The 20,412-nt window shown below is 37.1% G+C and overlaps 2 protein-coding genes across 4 annotated transcripts in view; both read right to left on the minus strand.

Annotated features, from left to right (window-relative positions):
- The window catches only part of LOC306874110 (junctional adhesion molecule 2A-like), a 13,269-nt gene extending 6,127 nt beyond the window's left edge, over positions 1–7,142 (minus strand). For 2 of the 3 annotated variants that reach the window (XR_013784573.1, XM_079423888.1), the window contains exons 1-5: positions 6,681–7,090; positions 871–936; positions 680–790; positions 287–436; positions 28–212 (exon numbers count right to left, since the gene is read on the minus strand). Coding sequence is in view for 2 of the 3 variants with exons in the window: in XM_079423888.1 (XP_079280014.1) it covers positions 28–212; positions 287–436; positions 680–790; positions 871–936; positions 6,681–6,717 (549 nt within the window). In the remaining variant the exon portion in view is untranslated. Of the gene's footprint in view, positions 1–27; positions 213–286; positions 437–679; positions 791–870; positions 937–6,680 lie in introns of all 3 variants that reach the window. The other variant, XM_079423889.1, reaches the window with a different exon arrangement.
- Positions 7,143–10,704: 3,562 nt separating this feature from the next.
- Positions 10,705–19,277, minus strand: LOC306873833 (large ribosomal subunit protein mL39-like). The gene is made up of 10 exons (XM_079423332.1): positions 19,101–19,277; positions 17,611–17,817; positions 16,659–16,798; positions 16,462–16,561; positions 15,951–16,018; positions 14,410–14,522; positions 13,389–13,454; positions 12,456–12,609; positions 11,539–11,586; positions 10,705–10,859 (listed from the first exon to the last, which is right to left on the minus strand). The coding sequence occupies exons 1-10, from the start codon at positions 19,132–19,134 to the stop codon at positions 10,776–10,778; spliced, it is 1,014 nt and encodes a 337-aa protein (XP_079279458.1). The 5' UTR covers positions 19,135–19,277; the 3' UTR covers positions 10,705–10,775.
- Between the last annotated feature and the right edge of the window lie 1,135 nt (positions 19,278–20,412).

Consider the following 20,412-nt stretch of genomic DNA (forward strand, 5'->3'; position numbering starts at 1 on the left):
TGTGTGTGTGTGTGTGTTCACACTCACCAGTACGCCGGTCTTCTCGTCGATGGTGAATGTGGCATTGGGCTGTAGGATGGGCAGAGCGCGGTTGTCTTTGTACCAGGTGTAGACGGCGGCTGGGATGCTGTGATGATCCCTACAGCGCAGCTGCACCAGAGAGCCCGTCAGAGCCGAGCTGGGCACGTCACATGACGGCGTGTGTGGAGGCACTGAAACCACACAAAACACGTCAGACACCAGCAGAACACACAGAGCGTCAGGCAGCAGGACAGACGCCAGTTACCCAGCACTGTCAGCGTGACGTTGGTCTCTCCCAGCGTGATGGTGTCCTGCGGAGCGCTGACCTCACAGCGGTACTTGCCCGCGTCGGTCTGAGTCACCCTGCGCAATCGCACCGTCGCACCCTTGATCTCCGCACGGCCTTGAAACGACCCTGAACGACACAGGAGAGACATGCACATCTCTGAATGACTTTCAGCGCTCTAAAATTTTACAATTCTGACCTTTTTGCACAATTGAGTTTATATCTTACAATTCCAACCTCTTTTGTGCAATTACGGAGTTAATATCTTGCCATTCTGACCTTTTTGCACAATTCATTCCTATATGGTTGCTAGGGTGTTCTAAGCAGTTACTAATTTCATTTCTCATTTGATAGGTCACAAGCATCGGTTACCTACAAAACTGCCTTCATAAAAAACGAAGGACACATCCTTGTCGATCTTCTTCCACTCGATGCGAGGATTCTTGTCTTTTTCGGTCCTGAACTCACAGGAGAGCTCAGCGTCTGTGGAGGACAGCAGATGTGATGGAGTTACAGCACATCATCTGACTGACATCTCCATAACGACACAAACACACACTCACCCGAGAACTCACGCACTTCCACTCCAGGACTGCGGCTGGTGACCGTGACAGGGACGACAGGTGCACCTGAAAAAGAGAACAACACACTGAAAAATACCTGCTATGTGCGTGTATATATACCAGTGGCGAGCAGTGACTTTTTTAACCGGGTATGCTGAGTGCTAAGATTAAGACTTTCAAGATTTGCTTTCATATTTCATGTATAGAAAAATATTTCTCTCTTTTTTTATATATACGGAAGGGCAAGAGATATGATTACATGATTGACAGGTCTAGAGTGAACGAGCTCTGACTCATAAACACTCGTGTTCGTGGAAGATAATGGACGTGCTCTTCAGATCACATAATTCAGTGGAGAATTAATAGAAATGTTATTCTGTGTAAAGAACATGTGAGAATAGTCTGTTCTTAAATACCAACAATAACAAGAACTCAGCATTCACTCTCTTCTCTCTTGCGGGAAAAGTCCTCTACTTCTGTGTTTTTATGCTCGTGCTCAATACAGTCTTCTGAGCTTTTAGCAGTAGCCCCTCACTGCAGAACAAAGATCCAGGGGACAGGGTTGGATCCACATCTAGGGGGTGGAGATGGTAGGTTTAGGGGTGGGGATGGGTGGAGATTTTTTCCAGCTCCTGTTTGCCTGTGCATTCGCGTCTAAAGTTGCATTCTGATTTCCTTACAGGAAAAGGAAGCAGGTGTTTCCCTTCCTGAATAACATGACAGTCATTGTTGGACTTCCTGTTTCGGCCCACACATCGTTAGAGTAAAACTGAGAGCAATAATGAAGAACACAAGCCATAAAGATCAAGTTCATGACACGAGTGACCAAACTAGTGACGACACTGTTTCCAGATCAGATGTGTGTTGATGATGACTTTTACAAGATCAGGTGCCCAGCTTCCTCTTCTTTCTCATTCATATGAATCACTTTCAGATTGTTATTTTCAAGATAAATGAGTGTGTAATTCCTAGTTAAAATACCAGTTGCTGGTAATGATGTGTGGAAACTAAGCATTCAAAACACTTCTTGGAATTGTTGTTTCCAGACAAAATTATTAAAAACAGGACTGTTGCTGATTACAGTGCTTGATTTATCGTTGTTTTTTCGGTGTTTAAAGGAAGTGTCAATCAAAACACGAGATGGATCGCGTGAGATGTGGATCTAGGGATCATTTCCTGAGTTTGTACTTGACTAACTGGGGCCCAGGTCAGGAAGCAGTCAGACTGGCTAAACCGACCGTCTGCTAGCCGCCTCACGTCACAGAAGTCAGTTCTTTCTCAGCACATAGAGACACTTTCACCTAGATATCACACTATAGAGACTGTGTCTGTTCCCGAACTAGAAAATACAGAAAACATCCAAACCAAAGTAAGAGTAACAATTTGTTTGATGTTCAACAAATGAAAATGAAATGAAAAAACAGAGAAACAAAGATATTAGAAAAGGTAGTATCCTCACAATTCCTTCTTAGAGAAAAATAGTATTTGTGAGGAATTCCAGTCAGGATTTAGACCGTATCATAGTACTGAGACTGCTCTCAGAGTTACAAATGACCTGCTTCTATTTTCTGATCGTGGTTGTATCTCTCAATTAGTTCTACTGGATCTTAGCGCTGCGTTCGACACTATCGACCACAACATTATTTTGAATAGACTAGAACACTTTGTTGGCATTAGTGGAAGTGCATTAGCATGTTTCAAATCATACTTATCTGACCGCCATCAGTTCGTAGCAGTGAATGAAGAGGTATCATATCGATCACAAGTGCAGTATGGAGTACCTCAAGGCTCAATACTAGAACCGTTACTTTTCACGCTTTACATGTTACCCTTGGGAGATATTATCAGGAGACATGGTGTTAGCTTTTACTGTTATGCTGATGATACTCAGCTCTATATTTCTTCACGGCCCGGTGAAACACACCAAATTGAGAAACTAATGGAATGCATAGTTGATATAAAAAACTGGATGACGAGTAGTTTCTTACTGCTAAATTCTGAAAAAACAGAATTAATTATCGGACCTAAAACCCCCACAAGTAATAACCTAGATCACGGTCTAACACTTGACGGCTGCTCTGTCAATTCTTCGTAATCAGTCAGGGACCTAGGTGCTGTTTGATAACAATCTGTCCTTTGACAGCCACGTTTCTAGCATTTGTAAAACTGCTTTTTTCATCTTAAAAATATTTCTAAACTAAGACCTATGCTCTCAATGTCAAATGCAGAAATATTAATTCATGCATTCATGACCTCGAGGCTAGATTATTGTAATGCTTTATTGGTGGTTGTTCTGCACGTTTAACAAACTCCAGCTGGTTCTAAATGCAGCAGCTAGAGTTCTTACTAGAACCAGGAAGTATGACCACATTAGCCCGGTTCTGTCAACACTGCACTGGCTCCCTATTAAACATCGTATACATTTTAAAATCTTGTTAATTACTTATAAAGCCCTGAATGGTTTGGCACCTCAGTATTTGAGTGAGCTCTTATCACATTATAGTCCTGCGATCTCAAAACTCTGGCCATTTGATAATACCTAGAATATCAAAATCAACTGCGGGCGGGAGATCGTTTTCCTATTTAGCTCCCAAACTCTGGAACAATCTACCTAACACCGTTCAGGAAGCAGACACACTGTCAGTTTAAATCTAGATTAAAGACCCATCTCTTCAACCTGGCGTACACATAATTGTTAGGCTGCATTAATTAGGTCAACCGGAACCGGGAACACTTCCCATAACACACAATGTACTTGTTACATCTACACTAATATTAGTCTGTTTCTTTCTTATTGCGAGATCACCGTAGCCACCAGATCCAGTCCGTATCCAGATCAGATGGTGGATCAGCACCCAGAGAAGACCTCTACAGCCCTGAACGTCAGCGGAGACCAGGACACCGAGATGAGCGCCAGAGACAGATCCCCAGTTAGGACCCAGCCACCTAGACAGCCATCAAGAAAAGACCACTGGAACCAGTTGAGCCCTTACAATCTGACATTGCTGCAGTTGGAATTGAACTGCTGGTTCGTTTGGTCAGAGGAGAACTGACCCCCCGACTGAGTCTGGTTTCTCCCAAGGTTTTTTCTCCATTCTGTCACCGATGGAGTTTTGGTTCCTTGCCGCGGTCTCCTCCGGCTTGCTTATTTCCAGCGATATCGTCGATCTGATTTAAACTTTAAACTTTAAGAATTTGATTATGTGCTTTTGTCATTTTTAGGACTTTTTGTGTTTTCAAATATTTCATTTCGCTTTCATTTATTTTTATTTCAGTTTATTTCATAATTTTTAATATTTCACTATTTTCAGATTTTAGTACTTAAACCTATTTAAGTGTACATTAACAGCCGTGGTTTGTCTGGAAGGCTTCTGTCAGCACACGCGTGTTTTAGAGCTCATGTCTCTGATTGAACATCCATTAAATCACATGGATGCTGATGTTCCTCCATATCTGTATTATTCCAGTTGTGGAGTATGAAACGGGACGGCTGGTGTCAGGACTGTACATCAGTATCTTATCAAACCTCATAAGCTGCTGTCAATCATCTTTACATATGATGAATACTTCAGACATTAATATGAAAATCATTGGAAAACAAAAGGAGATGTTTAGCAGATTGTTCACGCTGCTCCTCACCGAACACTCGGCTAACGTCTGCTTTTGTGTCTCACTGTAGAAACAAGGTCATACGGGTTTGGAACGATATGAGGGAGAGTAAATAATGTCAGGATCTGTATTTCTGGTCAGCAGAGATTTCTAGCTGCATCTTATCAGGGAACTCGACCTTGCACCTGATGTCTTATCACCTCTCCCTCCGTCTGCGTTTGAGGAGGGATGGAGAGAGGCATTGTGTGCTGACGGGAATCAACGACGCACATGAACACACTGTGTCCAGTCTGATAAGACAACCTGACAGCAACTGTCCCACACACACACACACACACACCTGTCACTGCTTGTGTCCTGAGTCAGCACATAAACACACTCGCTCGCTGATTCGGACTCATATTTTACAGCTCTTAAACACACCAACAACTAAAGCAAATGAAGCATGAGGAGATTTAAACAAGTATCATCATACAGATACACCGGCTGAATCATTTCACCACAATAAACTACAACAACAAGAAATTGCATAAAGACAATGGAACAATGGATCATTTTTTTTATTAATTATAATGAGTAATAAATGTAATTTTTAATTATTGCAACATTAAGACATTTACCCTATTACTGGAATATGGCCCTTAATTGTATAATGTGAATAATTATTTATAATTAAAATTTATTTTAATATCAAAATAAAATATTATATATATATATATATATATATATATATATATATATATATATATATATATATATATATATATATAATAAATTATATATTAAATAATATATAATAAACATTATAAAATATAAAATACATAATATATCTAAAAATAACAATAAAAATGAATATTATTAAAGGATTTATTTTTTTAGCATAAATTATATATGCAAGAATCCAATTTCTTTCTTGTATGTCTTTTTCCAGAAAAAAATAAATAAAATCATTGCTTAAAATAAAATAAACATTAGCTGAAACAAACTAAAATACAGATTATGTTTTGCAAAGGTAGTTTAACTTGATGCACTAAATTACTAAAACTGAATTAAAAATAAATGAAAACTGACCAAAAAGACATCACACGCATGACCACCCAAACACACATTCCTCACAACACCACGGTATCTGCATCTGCCCTCCTGGACACGCACCATCAGATCACACAACACTGAACACTCGGAGCATCATATCTACTGTGTCTGCACTTCCAAACGCTTGACCTACTGGGGTACTTCACTTAAACAAAAGGAAAAGAAAGAAAGAAAAGGAAAGGGAAGGGAAAAGAAAGAAAGAAAAGGAAAGGGAAAAAAAAAAAAAAAAAAAAAAAGTTAACCAACATTTCTCAGTTTAACTCGATCTACCAAAATAACTCAAATTGTCAATCAAATAAAAATTAAGAAAAACTATATAGACAAAAAAATAGCAAAAATGACAACAAAATTATTAAAACCTGAACTGAAATTAAAATGAAAAATATTAAAATAAAATTTGGTTCGAAATATTAATAAAAACTATTTAAATTATACTAAAAGTAACACTGATCTACAGGTTTCCCAAAACTCCTGATGTAACTAGAAGAAGAAAACTATTCATTATGGAAAAATACAGGATTTGTGTCGTTGTTTTAATTTTTTTACATTTTTAGGAATTTTCAATACAAAATTTTGAATGAATAAATAAATATTTCAAAGTTTTGCCATTACTTTTGGAACCTTAGAAAAAAACTTAGATGAATAAAACATTTAATTTTATGTATTAAATTTGGTAATAAATAAGTTAGAGTTAGTCATGGTTATAATAATAATCTCAGCTCATCTGGTTTACTTCAGATAATGAGATATTAATATTTAAAATCAGAGCAGCTGAATCACTAGTTTTAATTAATTATACTTAATATCATTCATTCAAATCTAAATTCACATTTTATTAACTGAACAGCAATCTTAAGTTTAAAATGGTCACTTCAAGCCTGTGGTGATGTTATCAGGGTAAAGAATGCCTGCCATATTCAGTACTGTGGTATTTATGTGGTATTCACAGGTTTAACCTAATAAATGGAAACTTCTGCACGTGCACAGATGATTTATATAGTATTGAACTGAAGAAAGAATACAGAAGCACTTACTGAGAGCAGCTAATCTTATTCTCTAAAGGAGATCATGAGACTTTAAGAAGATCACAGGAACAAAGCACTTACTCTGAATTAAAATCAGCAAAACCACGGACACAAACATTTCATCCACAGCCTGAACTCTCCAGAAGAATCCGAGAGAAGCGCAAATAAACGCGTGTTTGTCCCGAGAATCCCGACCGGGCTTGATTCACAAACTCACCGACTGACTAAACGAGCTGTGTGTGTGTGTGTGTGTGTGAGTGTGTGCGTGCCATGTGTGTGTGTGTGTGTGTGCGCGTGTGTGTGTGTGTGTGTGAGAGAGAGTGTGTGTGTGTGTGCGTGCCATGTGTGTGTGTGTGTGTGTGTGCGTGTGAGAGAGAGTGTGTGTGTGTGTGTGTGTGTGTGTGTGTGTGTGTGTGTGTGTGTGTGTGCGTGTGTGTGTGTGAGAGAGAGCGAGTGTGTGTGTGTGTGTGTGTGTGTGTGTGTGTGTGAGTGAGAGAGAGAGAGTGTGTGTGTGTGTGTGTGTGTGTGTGTGTGCGTGCGTGTGTTTTGGTTAAATGGTAGTGTGTGTGTGTAATTAGTGTTGTTCCCGCACTCAGACACACACACTACCATTTAACCAAAACACAAGATCAGATATTGTGATTCTAATATAAAAACGACTGTTGAAAGTAGTGCAAATCACACATTAACTCAACTTTTACACCATAAACAGTCATTATGAAGAATATAGTTCCGGCACTGAAATCTGATTGGATGAACCCGTGTTTGTTCTCCTGTCACCGCGCGCCAGTGTATTAATGCGCCACGTTACAGACTAATGAACTATATTACTTGGCGGAAGAAAATGTGTTGATGTTGGATCATTTATATCATTGAATAATAAAGACTATAGAATTCCCTCTAAATTCTGACTGGATGATGCATGTTTGAAGCCATTCTGTATTAAAGCGCCTGGCAACCATAAACTGCGCAGAGTTCACTTACGAACTAACTATTTACTTTAGTAAACACGGTTTGTTGCGATTCTACTGTACTGTTGATATCAGGGGCGTAGCCACGCCTACAAATACATGCAGAATTATTTAATAAACATGCGGAGGGTCTAGCAGGTGCTCCAGCACCCCTAAGAAAGATCAAAGCACCCCCAAATCATCCCCACACATAATAAATTAAAACATTTAACTCGTTACGCATGCATAGCAATATAAGTGACTGATTAGCAGGTGCACTTCTCGAAATATCACAGTATTTTATTTTAAAAATCGGTTTCTTGTGCCAAGTAGGCCTTCCCCCGACTAAAGATTTTATCAAGTTTATATTGTCTTGAATAGAAAATGTACCTTTTCAGTCCAGCTATGTAATTCAGATTTTTTTTTTTTATTATTATTGGTTCGTTTAATAGAGATTTCAGGCTTTCTATTGATTTCTTTGTGAGGCAAGTAGCCGGTTCATTGCTGTGACCTGCTCCTAAAGAACAACCTTTTGGTGTTATCTGGAGTGTACATAAATCTGAAAAAGTTCTATTGCAGGAGAAAAAACAAAAAAATGCAAGGGATTGCGCGGGCGCCTCCATGCCATGCAGCAGATACAGGCTTATAATCAGGCTGATGTACAGTATTCATCTAAAACAGGCAGGTGTGGCAGTGCCCGAGACAGCAGCATGTGCAACAATCACAAATTCTCTCTTTAGTTTTTCTTTCTTGTCTGATTGTTTACAAAAAATAAATACAGTTCTTAATACAGAATATTTGACTGTTTAAACAACAAGCGTAGCTATGTAAACTTTTAAACTGCTTTATGACTTTATGGACACATGATGAATATTGAGATGATGAAAATGCACAAAGTGCCATGCTAAGCAGAGTAAATGAGTGTGAGATCTGCTGCAGACAGTGTGATATATCTGCATTATAGTTGTATGCCGGAGACTCTCATTGCAGTCTGCTGATGACTGTACTGTCTGGATTTCACAACATTCTTAATACAGCATATCTGTCGTAGTTCAGACGCTCACAGAAGCATCTATTCAGCATCTCTATTGGTCTGAATTCAACTGAAGAGTGTGTGTGTGTGTGTGTGTGAGAGGGGTCTGGGTGTGTAACACACACACAACAGCTGGTCAGCATGCTTTCACCCAGAACCATAGAGTATCACGTATCCTCATCAGAACCACAAATCATCACACGAGACTGAACGCATTAAACATCTGATCTCTCTCTGTTATGAGAAGTTTATATCTTCAAGTTAAGACACTACAGGTGAACATATATAGATAGGATATAGAGAGGAATAAAAGCGTAAAGTTTGCTGTTTGTAAAAGAAAAAACTCTTTAAAGATTGAAATCTTCAGACACAAATAGATAAGGTGCAATAAAACTAACACTTCAGAGTGTGTTTTGGATGTTTTCTTTGCTCTAAGTCTGAAAAAAGAGACATGATATGGAGAATAAATAAAACACAAATAGATAAAGTGGAATAAAATAAGTGGAATAATAAAAAAAAGTTATGAAAAGACAAATAACCCAAAATCTCAAATCTGAGCAGGGCATATGGTGTCTTGAAATGTATAAATGCAAATAGATAGTGTAATAAAATAAACATTAAATGCTTATTGTTTCCCTGTTTTCTTTCTGCTAGTTTGACATGTTAAGGGAGCAAAATCTGAAAGCTGAGCAGTGCATGAAAAACATTGCTTTTGTCTGCTGTGTCTCAACTTAAATAATCAGAGTCTGAAGCGGTCAGCTCTGGCATTTAAAAACACACACACACACACACACACACACACACACACACACACACACACACACACACACCTGTCTGCATGCGACAGACCCAGCAGCTGCAACAATCCTGACAGTCACACTCTCACAACACTGCCTTTGTCTTCACCCTGACAAAGTGCTGACTGCTTATTTTACACACACTCACACACACATCAAACTTTCCCACACACACACACACACACACACACACACACGCACGCAGGCTGCAGCACGACTCCTCCGAGGGTTTAAACGCAGCAGATGCAGAGATGGATCCACATGCTCTGGCTGTTGCACAAATGCGATTAAACGTGAGCGCAAACACTTCTAGCAATGCAAACACAACTTCATGTGCTCCAGCACGCCAGAAAGAGACTTCACTGAAAACACATTTACAGTCCGTCAAGATGGAGAAACCGTTTGCACAGAATCTTGTTAGTTAAGCATAACTGGTTTAACCCTCATAATGCATTCAGGCCCATGTTCACCTGGAAGAGAAATAAAAAAAATCTAAATAATGCATATTTTTTAGTAAGTAAACAAAACTTTGCAAATGCTTTAAGAGCCATAAAATACACATCATTTAATTTTTTCTGATTATTTTTTAAGAGATATAACCTTTTTTTTAAAGTTGCACTTTTTGTGTTCTGGTGTCAAAATACATTTTGTAAAATTATGAAGTTATATTAATGTCAAAAAAAAGTTTGTAAAATATATGAACCCTTTTCCCCAAATCTCACACACTTTGTTGATAAATACAAATGAGTACACATTGACGGATGATTACAGCATGTTTCATCTGAAAGTAAAAGTTTATTCAAGTAAAATACATTTATTTCATTTGAAAACTTTTCAGAGTAATATTTATGTTGTTTTGGTAGAAATAAATATGTAGGATTGAGTAATTGGACTGTTTTTAAGCAATCGTGAGTTATGAATTCATAGAAATTTGAATTAATTCTATTAATCCTGTTGGGGTTAATATTGGTAATTCACAGATTATATATTCTTATAAATTTCATACAATTATAAATTCAAATAATTTCTCATTAGTCTTGATTTTTCCCACATTCACTCACTAATAGGAAGTTGCTGAGCATAGACAACATGGTTTTAGAATTTGAAAAATAACCTGGAATGCAAAAATATTATACAAATTATGAATGCATTGTGAGGGTTAATGACATAGACTCATGTGATCTGCTATAGCAACCAACTTGGTGATTTCCAGTGATTAAATTGCACTAATTAATTTGTTGGAAGAAAAAAAGAAAGAATTTTTGCTAGTAATGTGAGATGTTTGTACAAAAAAAATAAAAAAAATGCAAAAAAGAAAAGAGGACTTTCTTCATGTTCCAAACATGTTTATTCAACAATATAATACAAACACTGAATGCTGGCTGAGGTGGTGTGATTACTGTGGAGGGGGCGGGGCAGTGGGTGTGGCCTCTTCTGTGAGAGGAGGAGCCAATGTTGAGGAGGAGGAGGGAATCTCCACCTACAGAGGAGAGGATAATCAAATATTAATAATGAGCTGTAATATTAACTGATGCTGTAGATAAAGAGTTGATATATTTTTAAAGGTTATCACTGCTTTAATGTGTTAATCTCTAATTTGCATACATTTCCAGCACATAAATCTGAAGATTGGATAAATTCAGGTTCATAATTCTTGTCTGGTTTTGTCGTCATATTAGAGTTCAAGGTTTTTCCAGAGGGGATTCTTTCTCTTTTGATCATAAATCAGAAAATACTGTCAACAGACAGAAAACAAACACATTTTCACCATGTTTTCAGGAGTAAAATGTTGTAGAAATCAGCGTGATTAAAATATGAATAAAACTTCAGAATATAGAGAGGAATAAAACTGTAAAGTTTGAACTAAACATCTACAGACGCAAATACAGAAAGTGCAATAAAACAAACACTTAAATGTGTATTTTGCATGGTTTCTTTCCTCTAGAATGAAAGAAGAAACATGATATGGAAGCAAATCACAAAACAAACAGATAAAATACAAATAAAAGTGGAATAAAATAAGCAAAAAATATATATATTTTGCAACAAAGAAAAGCCAAATAGCCCAAAATCTCAAAACTGAGCAGTGGATGACAAAGTGTTTGTCTATAATTTCATCTTAACTTGTTTAACTGAATTATCACACAAACACGTCTTACTAGTCTTTCTGCTCTTTTCCGCAGCATCTTCCACGCTTTATGATGAGCCTACAAGACAAATAATACAGGAACATGCTTACTAAACAACACACTAGACAAGAAATGTGTGTGTGTGTGTCTGTGTGTGCTGAACGTACGGTGAGGTTGAGAGTGTGTGTGTGTGTGTGCGCTGAACGTACGGTGAGGTTGAGTGAGTGTGTGTGTGTGTGTGTGTGTGTGTGTGTGCGTGCTGAACGTACGGTGAGGTTGAGAGTGTGTGTGTGTGTGCGCTGAACGTACGGTGAGGTTGAGTGTGTGTGTGTGTGTGTGCGCTGAACGTACGGTGAGGTTGAGAGTGTGTGTGTGTGTGTGTGTGTGTGCGCTGAACGTACGGTGAGGTTGAGTGTGTGTGTGTGTGTGTGCGCTGAACGTACGGTGAGGTTGAGTGTGTGTGTGTGTGCGCTGAATGTACGGTGAGGTTGAGTGAGTGTGTGTGTGTGTGTGTGCGTGCTGAACGTACGGTGAGGTTGAGTGTGTGTGTGTGTGTGTGTGTGCGTGCTGAACGTATGGTGAGGTTGTGTGTGTGTGTGTGCGTGCTGAACGTACGGTGAGGTTGTGTGTGTGTGTGTGTGTGTGCGTGCTGAACGTACGGTGAGGTTGTGTGTGTGTGTGTGTGTGTGTGTGTGTGTGCGTGCTGAACGTACGGTGAGGTTGAGTGTGTGTGTGTGTGTGTGTGTGTGTGTGTGTGTGCGTGCTGAACGTATGGTGAGGTTGTGTGTGTGTGTGTGTGTGCGTGCTGAACGTACGGTGAGGTTGTGTGTGTGTGTGTGTGTGTGCGTGCTGAACGTACGGTGAGGTTGTGTGTGTGTGTGTGTGTGTGCGTGCTGAACGTACGGTGAGGTTGTGTGTGTGTGTGTGTGTGTGTGTGCTGAACGTACGGTGAGGTTGAGGGGCAACGAGAGCCCCTGAGCCCGGCGCCGGACGCCCCACTCGCTCTCTCCCAGCGTATGCACGCTCACAACCTCATACTGAGACACCAGACCTGTGCTGGACACTAGAGGACCTCCGCTCACCGTCACATGATCTCCACACCTGAGCAACAGCACAGCTGAAGAGTGAGTGTGTGTGTGTACAGGTTTATATATCCTGGTGGGGACTTAAACCTGAATACACACAGACTCATGGGTACAAAAGCTTATAAATCAAACAGAATGAGTTTTTGTGAGAAAGTACAAATGCAGAAAGTTTTCTGTAAGGGGTAGGTTTAGGAGTAGGGTTGGTGTAGGGCGATAGAAAATACAGTTTGTACAGAATTAAAACCATTATGCCTATGGAGAGTCCCTACAATTCACAAAAACAAACGTGTGTGTGTGTGTGTGTGTGTGTGTTGCTTTGACATACACTACCAGTCAAAAGCTTTTGAACAGCAATATTCTTAATAATTCTCTTCTGCTCACCAAGCCTGCATTTATTTGATCCAAAATACAGCAAAAGCAGTAATTTTGTGAAATATTTTTACTTTTTAAAATAACTGCTTTCTATTTGAAACTGTAATTTAATCCTGTGATTTCAAAGCTGAATTGTTAGCATCATTACTCCAGTCACTAATATTGTCTACATTGAGGACTAAATGTCCTGATAATGTTGACATAATAAACATACTGCACTATTTTAGCATGTTTATATATATATATATGTTTATGTATTAGTAGTATGTATTAGTAGTACATGTAAGTGCAAGAAGTTTTCTGTGATGCTTGTTTAGGAGATAAAAATGTCATCAGCTCAGTATAAAAAATCATTATGCCTGTGGAGAGTACTGAAAATGATAGGAGTGTGTGTGTGTGTGTGTGTGTGTGTGTTACACACACCTGTATAACGACACTGTCCTGTTCTGACTTTGAGCTGCTTTTTCTTCAATTTCCTCCTGTTTACACCTGAACAAACACAATCAAACACACATTCCTGAGTATTGTACTGTTACTACTGTAATATTCCTGCTCTTACTGTGAATGAGTGGTTTAAAAAAATCCAATCAATTCCTCAACAAAGTTAAGTGTAGTTGTCTGCAATCTGAACAGCAAGACGAATCTAATCAACCCGCACTCATATGAGGATTTAGATGGACAGATGGACGGACACAACACATAACATGATAAATCTGAATTCACTCATTTATACTCGTCCCCTCCGTGACGTGAACAAGAGCACTAGCACATGAAGGAAGCAGCATTATTTTAGTGTCTCCGAGATACTTTTATAGTTTGTTAATATTTTTTAGTTTTTTTTTTTAAAATGTCTAAAATTTCATGTTAATTTTATTTCTAGTTATTTTAGTACATCAAGTTAAACTAAATGAGATTGAGAAATGTTGCCTTGGCAACTAGCTAAAAAAAAAAAAAAAAATGTTTAGTTTTTTAGTTCAGTTAAAGTATTATATCCAACTATATTATAGTAAAACGTATAAAATTATAATCTGTGTATGTGACAAATAAAAATCTTGAATCTTGAGTTAACAATCATTTTATTTCAAGTAACAAAAATGACAAAAAACATGTGACATATGTTTCAATAATTTTGTGTATTTTTGCAATTTTTGTTTTTAAATATTTTTTAAACCAGAGCATTATTATTGTTTTACTTTATTTAGTTGTAGTTATTTTAGTGCTTCAACTTAAAAAAATATTGAGAAATTAATTATACTTTATTTCAGTTAATGTTTGTTTTATTTCAAGTAAAGAAAAGGTATTATTAAGATTTGAGTTTCAGTTTTAGTTCACAATTAATAAGACCCCTGTGCTGGAGGCAGATTTACTGAATAATGTCCACACAGATCTACAGTAGAGCACATGTTGAAACTCATTTGAGGAGAGTCTCGTGTGTTTCTTGTACCTGCTGTGAGAGAAGATCTCGAGCGCCACAGACGATGAAACCTCCAGCGGTTCCCACGCTAGATCCTTGTGAACCATCTGCAGCGCGTCACGCGTCAAACTGCGCAGATCCTCCTGCAACAGATCGTCAGAATAAAGCAAACGCTCAAATCAGGAGCACACCACAGATAGAGTCAAACCCACACAAGCAGGAGCTCCAAACCAATTTGACAAAACTGAGATTTAGACATCATCTGAAGGCTGAATAAATCATCTTTCCATTGATGTATGGTTTGTTAGGATAGGACAATATTTGTCTGAGATACAACTATTTGAGAATCTGGAATCTGAGGGAGCAAAAAAATCTAAATATTGAGAAAATCTCCTTTAAAGTTGTTCAAATGAAGTTCTTAGCAATGCATATTACTAATCAAAAATGAAGTTTTGATATATTTACGGTAGGAAATGTACTAAATATCTTCATGGAACATGATCTTAATATCCTAATGATTTTTGGCATAAAAGAGTTTTCTACATACATTAAAAGCAGGACAGTCCAATAAAACATGTTTGACAGAGGAATCTTGAAAACATGCATCGAGTAGGGTCTTTAAACTAGTGTTTAAATCAATAAGAGGCTAAGAGTTTTAGATGCAATATTGAATTTATAGAAATGTTGATATGGCCTGTTTTTGCTCCATTTCACAAATGAAAAGAGTTCAAGCAGAACCGTCTGGAGTCAAGCAGCAAACAGTGGTGTTTCATTACTGATACTGATTTATTTGATTGCTCACATCACTCGTTTCTTTTATTGTTCTAGTTCAGAAGTGTCCAAACTGTCCAAATGAAAATTAGCCAAAAAATAACTAACTTAACTGAGGGCCATTGGCCAAAAGTAAGTTTTGCATTATATCCAACTATATTATAGTAAAACGTATACAATTTTAATTCTCAAAAAATAGAAAAACATTTATCTATTTATTTTTTTATTAAATTATATTGTTTTTTACATTTTAATGCAAACATTTTACAAAGAATGTTAAAGTAAAAATATGAATTAGAAATGAAGATATGCTGCAAAGGCATGTTTTTACCCTCCTCTCGTGATATGGCATGGTTTGGGCATCTCTTGAATTTATTGATAAAATGTAAGAATTTGGCATAAAACATGATGCATACATTTAGTAAGGCTACAAAAATGCCCTTATAAAGGTAAAAATACCCCTGGAAATCAATTTAAGGGGAAAAATATGGAATCCTAATAAAATAAATAAAGAGTTGAAACTGGGTTTGAAACACTTTGTGATCCAAACACTTAAACCACATTCAGAGCAGTACAAATGCATGAGATCACATGCAAACTCACCTGTCAATCAACCTGTGAAGTTTGGCTTTTAAAAAAATAAGTATCTGATCGAAGCATTCAGAAAAGTATTTATACACACACACACACACACACACACACACACACACACACACAACACCTGAATGCAGGAACATCACACAGACACACATTCAAATAATTCATCAACATTTGAGATGCGTGTCAATAGCAGTTCTGACCTCTGAAGGCGTCCAGGAGTCCAAACGAGCGTCCAGAACCAGATCGCAACAGAACGCACCAGCGGTCACTGCAAACACAACACATGAGGACTGAAGATCATCTGAAGTAGTGTTACTCCTGGCAGACATTTTTTATTTAGTCTTAGTCCTGTCTCAAATGTACGTTTTACTTATTATCATATTTAGTCAACCTTGTCCTGTTTTTGTTTAGTCAAGTTTTAGTCGATGAAAAGTCGATTAGAAGTTAATTAGAAGCATCACAAATCAAATAGTGTTGTGTTATAGAGACTACTGAACAGACATTTAGAAGCTGATTTTAAAATGCGAAGTATTTAAACTAAAAATAAAGCTATGTAAACACACTATAAGCGTGTCTCATCAGGTCATGAAAAGTGCGACACACACTTGTGGTCTTCATCCTCACTTGAACACTTGGCCAAATACAGGAAATGCAGCAGTCAAGCGGTGAAGTGCAGAGACTGTAGTGAGAGTATTTGGACAAGAGGAATACCTGGTACTTCAGGAAGCTTCAGCAGCTCGACACTAAAGTCATCCTTAAACGCTCCGTCGAGCACGTGACCCAGAAGAGCCGCGCAAGAGCGCCAGTACGCCTGAAACACACACACACACACACAAAGATTCATGTTGTCTTAGTGAGAACACACAGCATCAGAAGCTGCTCTCAGTTCCTGCAGCACAGAAACACACCTGGTTGACTATCTGAGGGTCTTCATCTTTGAAGGTGAGGAGGGTGAGGTCACAGGAGCGGGTCAAAGGTCGGTGCATGTGCCACGGCTGGCCGTCCACCAGAGCTAGAGCTGAGCTCTTCATGTGCCACTCCGTCAGATCTGACACACATATGATATTAAAAACAAGTTTTCTCTGTGATGGGACACTTGAATCTGTTGCTGCAGTTTGTTTATTTGAGGGGCATGGGAAGTAAACACTCAAAACAATCGTTCAAGAGATCTGACTCATATTGCACAGAAACATGTGACCCTGCAGCACAAAAGCAGTCATGAGTAGCACAGGTATATCTGCAGCAATAGACAACAATACATTGTATGGATCAAAATTATACATTTCTCTTTTATGACAAAAATCATTAGGATATTAAGATCATGTTCCATGAAGATATTTAGTAAATTTCCTACCATAAATACATCAAAACTTCATTTTTGATTAGTAATATGCATTGCTAAGAACTTCATTTGAACAACTTTAAAGGAGATTTTCTCAATATTTAGATTTTTTTGCTCCCTCAGATTCCAGATTTTCTAATAGTTGTATCTCAGACAAATATTGTCCTATCATAACAAACCATACATCAATGGACAGATTATTTATTCACATATGGTGCCAAAATATGTGTCCCAAATCATTCATTTTTTACTACACAGTCAATACCATGAGAGGATTCAGAAAATGTTAACTGATGGACTGGAGTGGTGTGGATTATTGTGATGTTTTTATCAGCTGTTTGGACTCTCATTCTGACGGCACCCATTCACTGCAGAGCATCCATTGCTGAGACACTGATGCAGAGACACATTTCTACAAACCTGATGAAGAAACAAACTCATCCTGATCTCAGATGAACTGAGGGAGAGGATATTTAGAGCACTTCTGGCTGAATATTAACTGAGCAGCAGACACTCACGGCGTGTGCAGCTGTACGGCGTCGATGCGCCTCTGTTCATGACCAGCAGCGTCCCCTGTAGCCCGGGCCCCTGTACCGTCACCTCGATCTTCTCCGTCCGTGGATACAGCGATCTCTGACGCGCCTGCTCTTTAGAGAACAGAGCGCTGCGATGACTGCGCAGTTCTGCAGACGAGAGACACGCAGCCGCTGCACTCGACGCCAGACCTGCAACACATTCAGTCATTCACTACAGACGCTTTCATCCAAAACCACTAAACATATGCTGATATAGGACAATTTGTTCTGCTGCATATATACAGATTCTTCTGCTCATCAAGCCTGCATTTATTTAATCAAAAATACAGAAAAAAATGTGAAATATTATTACAGTTTAAAGCAGCTGTTTTCTATGTGAATATCTGTTAAACTGTAATGTATTTCTGTGATCTGCAGCTGTATTTCCAGCATCATTACTCCAGTCTTCAGTGTCACATGATCTTCAGAAATCATATTAATATACTGATTTACTGATCAACAAACATTTCTGATTATTATCAATGTTGAACACAGTTGTGCTGCACAATATTTGTTATTTTTTGTAATCTGTGATACTTTTTTCAGGATTCTTTGAAGAATAAAAAGTTAAAAAAAGAACAGCATTTATTTAAAATAAAACTATTTTGTAATAATATACACTACTGTTCAAAAGTTTGAGGTCAGCAGATGTTTTTCTTTCTGCTTTTGAAATAAATTCATCTTCTTAACTTAATTCTATTCAGCAACGAGGTGTTAAATTGATAAAAAGTGACAGTAAAGACTTACAATGTTAGAAAAGATTTTCTACTTTAAATAAACGCTGTTCTTGATGAGCAGAAGAGACTTAATAAATGTTTTTGTTATAAAAACATAAAAAAATCTTACTGATCCCAAACTTTTTAACAGCAGTGTATATTAATTATAATATAATATTTTACATAATATATTGTAACATATAAGATTAGTAATGAAGCTTTCCAGCAATCTACTGAGAATATCTGTCATGAAAATAAATTAAAACAATTAAAAAGTAAATCCAGGTAAAGTGGGACAATTTTCTTCATCGTTATTATTTTAAATTATAATTCAGAAATGTCCTTCCAGAATAGTTCAGGATGAACTTAAAGCTGATTTTTCCTCATAATGATGCTGATCAGGGTCTCTTTCACCGTGTTACCCTTTCTTTTATTACAAAAATCATTAGGATATTAAGATCATGTTCCATGAAGATATTTTATATAAAAGATGGACCCTTATGACTGGTTTTGTGGTCCAGGGTCACATATAAACACAGCATACTACAATCATAGCATCAGAGAGTGTGTATTAGCCGCTATTGCTAGTGTTCATATGCTACAGTAAAGTCTGTAAGTAGTTAAATGAGTAGTTTAGTTTAGTTTAGTCTTCTTTGACAGAGTGAGTGAGTGAAGGTCAGAGTTTGATCTTTTGTGTGTTTATCATGATCCACTTACGGCGCTGGAGCAGCTGACAGACAGCCATGACCATCACACAAAAATATCCTCCGCAATATAAACAGATGAATATAAAGTATAGAGGGAAACCCGCTAAATAAAGCTGCTAAATGACAGAAACCAGCGACACGCTTCTGCAGCTTCCGGCTGCAGCGATAAAAACACTCCGTGTGATCTGACGCAGCGCGTGTAGAGTTCCGCTTTAAAATACCGCGTTCTTCTTCGTTTAGGATTTAAAGTATGGAAGCATATGTGTAGCAAAAGTGTTGTTTATTTATTGTTTTTATTTTGCATATTAAAACTAGTGTAGAAAATAGCAAATGTTAATTATATAGAATTATAATTTTGCACTAAATATTGCACACGTATGGGAAAATGAAAATACAGAAATACATTGCCATTTGAAACCTTTTTAAATAGCCTAAGTAATTTTAGTTATATATCTAAAATAATATATAATATAAAAATACAATATAGAAAATAAAATTTAATATCTTTATTTTTCATTAACAAAATTAAAATATAAAATATTTACAAGTAATGCTGTCAAACGATTAATCACATCCAAAATAAAAGTTTTTGTTAATATAATAATAATATATGTGTGTGTGCTGTGTATATTTATTATGTAATACACACACATGCATGTATATATTTAAGAAAAATATATTACATTTATATATTAAATGTATTTATATATAATATAAATTATAGAAATATAAAAATATACATGTAAATCCATGTAAATATTTAAAAAATATATATAATGCATGTGTGTGTATTAGCTGAATGCACAATACTGAGTACAAATAAAATCAGTGATACAAATTTAAATATAATTAATATTTTTGTGGGAATTATAATTTTTTTAAGTAAATGTTACAAATCTCCAAAAAAGTGTTTGAATGAATATTGTATGTTTAGTTAATTGTAATTAATGTTGTGATGTTAGCAGGCAGTGGAAGCTGTTTTAATGTCATTATGGCACACATTGAGTAGGAAACTGGACTCTCCATGAATATCTTTTTAATCTTAATAATTACATAATTTGCTCATTAATTTGTATAATTAGTCGCAAATAATTATGTAGCAATATTTTCTGAGAAAAAGCCCCCACAAAAAATGCCCAATAAACAATTAAAAGATGAATTATCCTTTTGCACACAAAAAAGTGGCGTTTCAGAGCGTTAACGGTGTATGTTTTAATTCTGTCTCTCCTCATTAATTCAGCACATTCTTGCATTCTGTCTGGAATATGTTTCTAGCCTCTGCATCACATTTTTATTAAAAGCGATGCAAAAATGAAGATTCT

This window comes from Barbus barbus, assembly GCF_936440315.1.
Source record: "Barbus barbus genome assembly, chromosome: 8".
Classification (NCBI taxonomy): Eukaryota; Metazoa; Chordata; class Actinopteri; order Cypriniformes; family Cyprinidae; genus Barbus; species Barbus barbus.

What these genes read in the sequence shown, in the direction of transcription:
- LOC306873833 (XM_079423332.1), bottom strand. Translation starts at nt 19,134, where the DNA reads ATGGTCATGGCTGTCTGTCAGCTGCTCCAGCGCC. An exon ending in GCCGTACAGCTGCACACGCC is followed by an intron (nt 16,799 to 17,610) that starts GTGAGTGTCTGC and finishes TATGTGTGTCAG; the next exon opens with ATCTGACGGAGTGGCACATG. An exon ending in ACTCCTGGACGCCTTCAGAG is followed by an intron (nt 14,523 to 15,950) that starts GTCAGAACTGCT and finishes GATCTGTTGCAG; the next exon opens with GAGGATCTGCGCAGTTTGAC.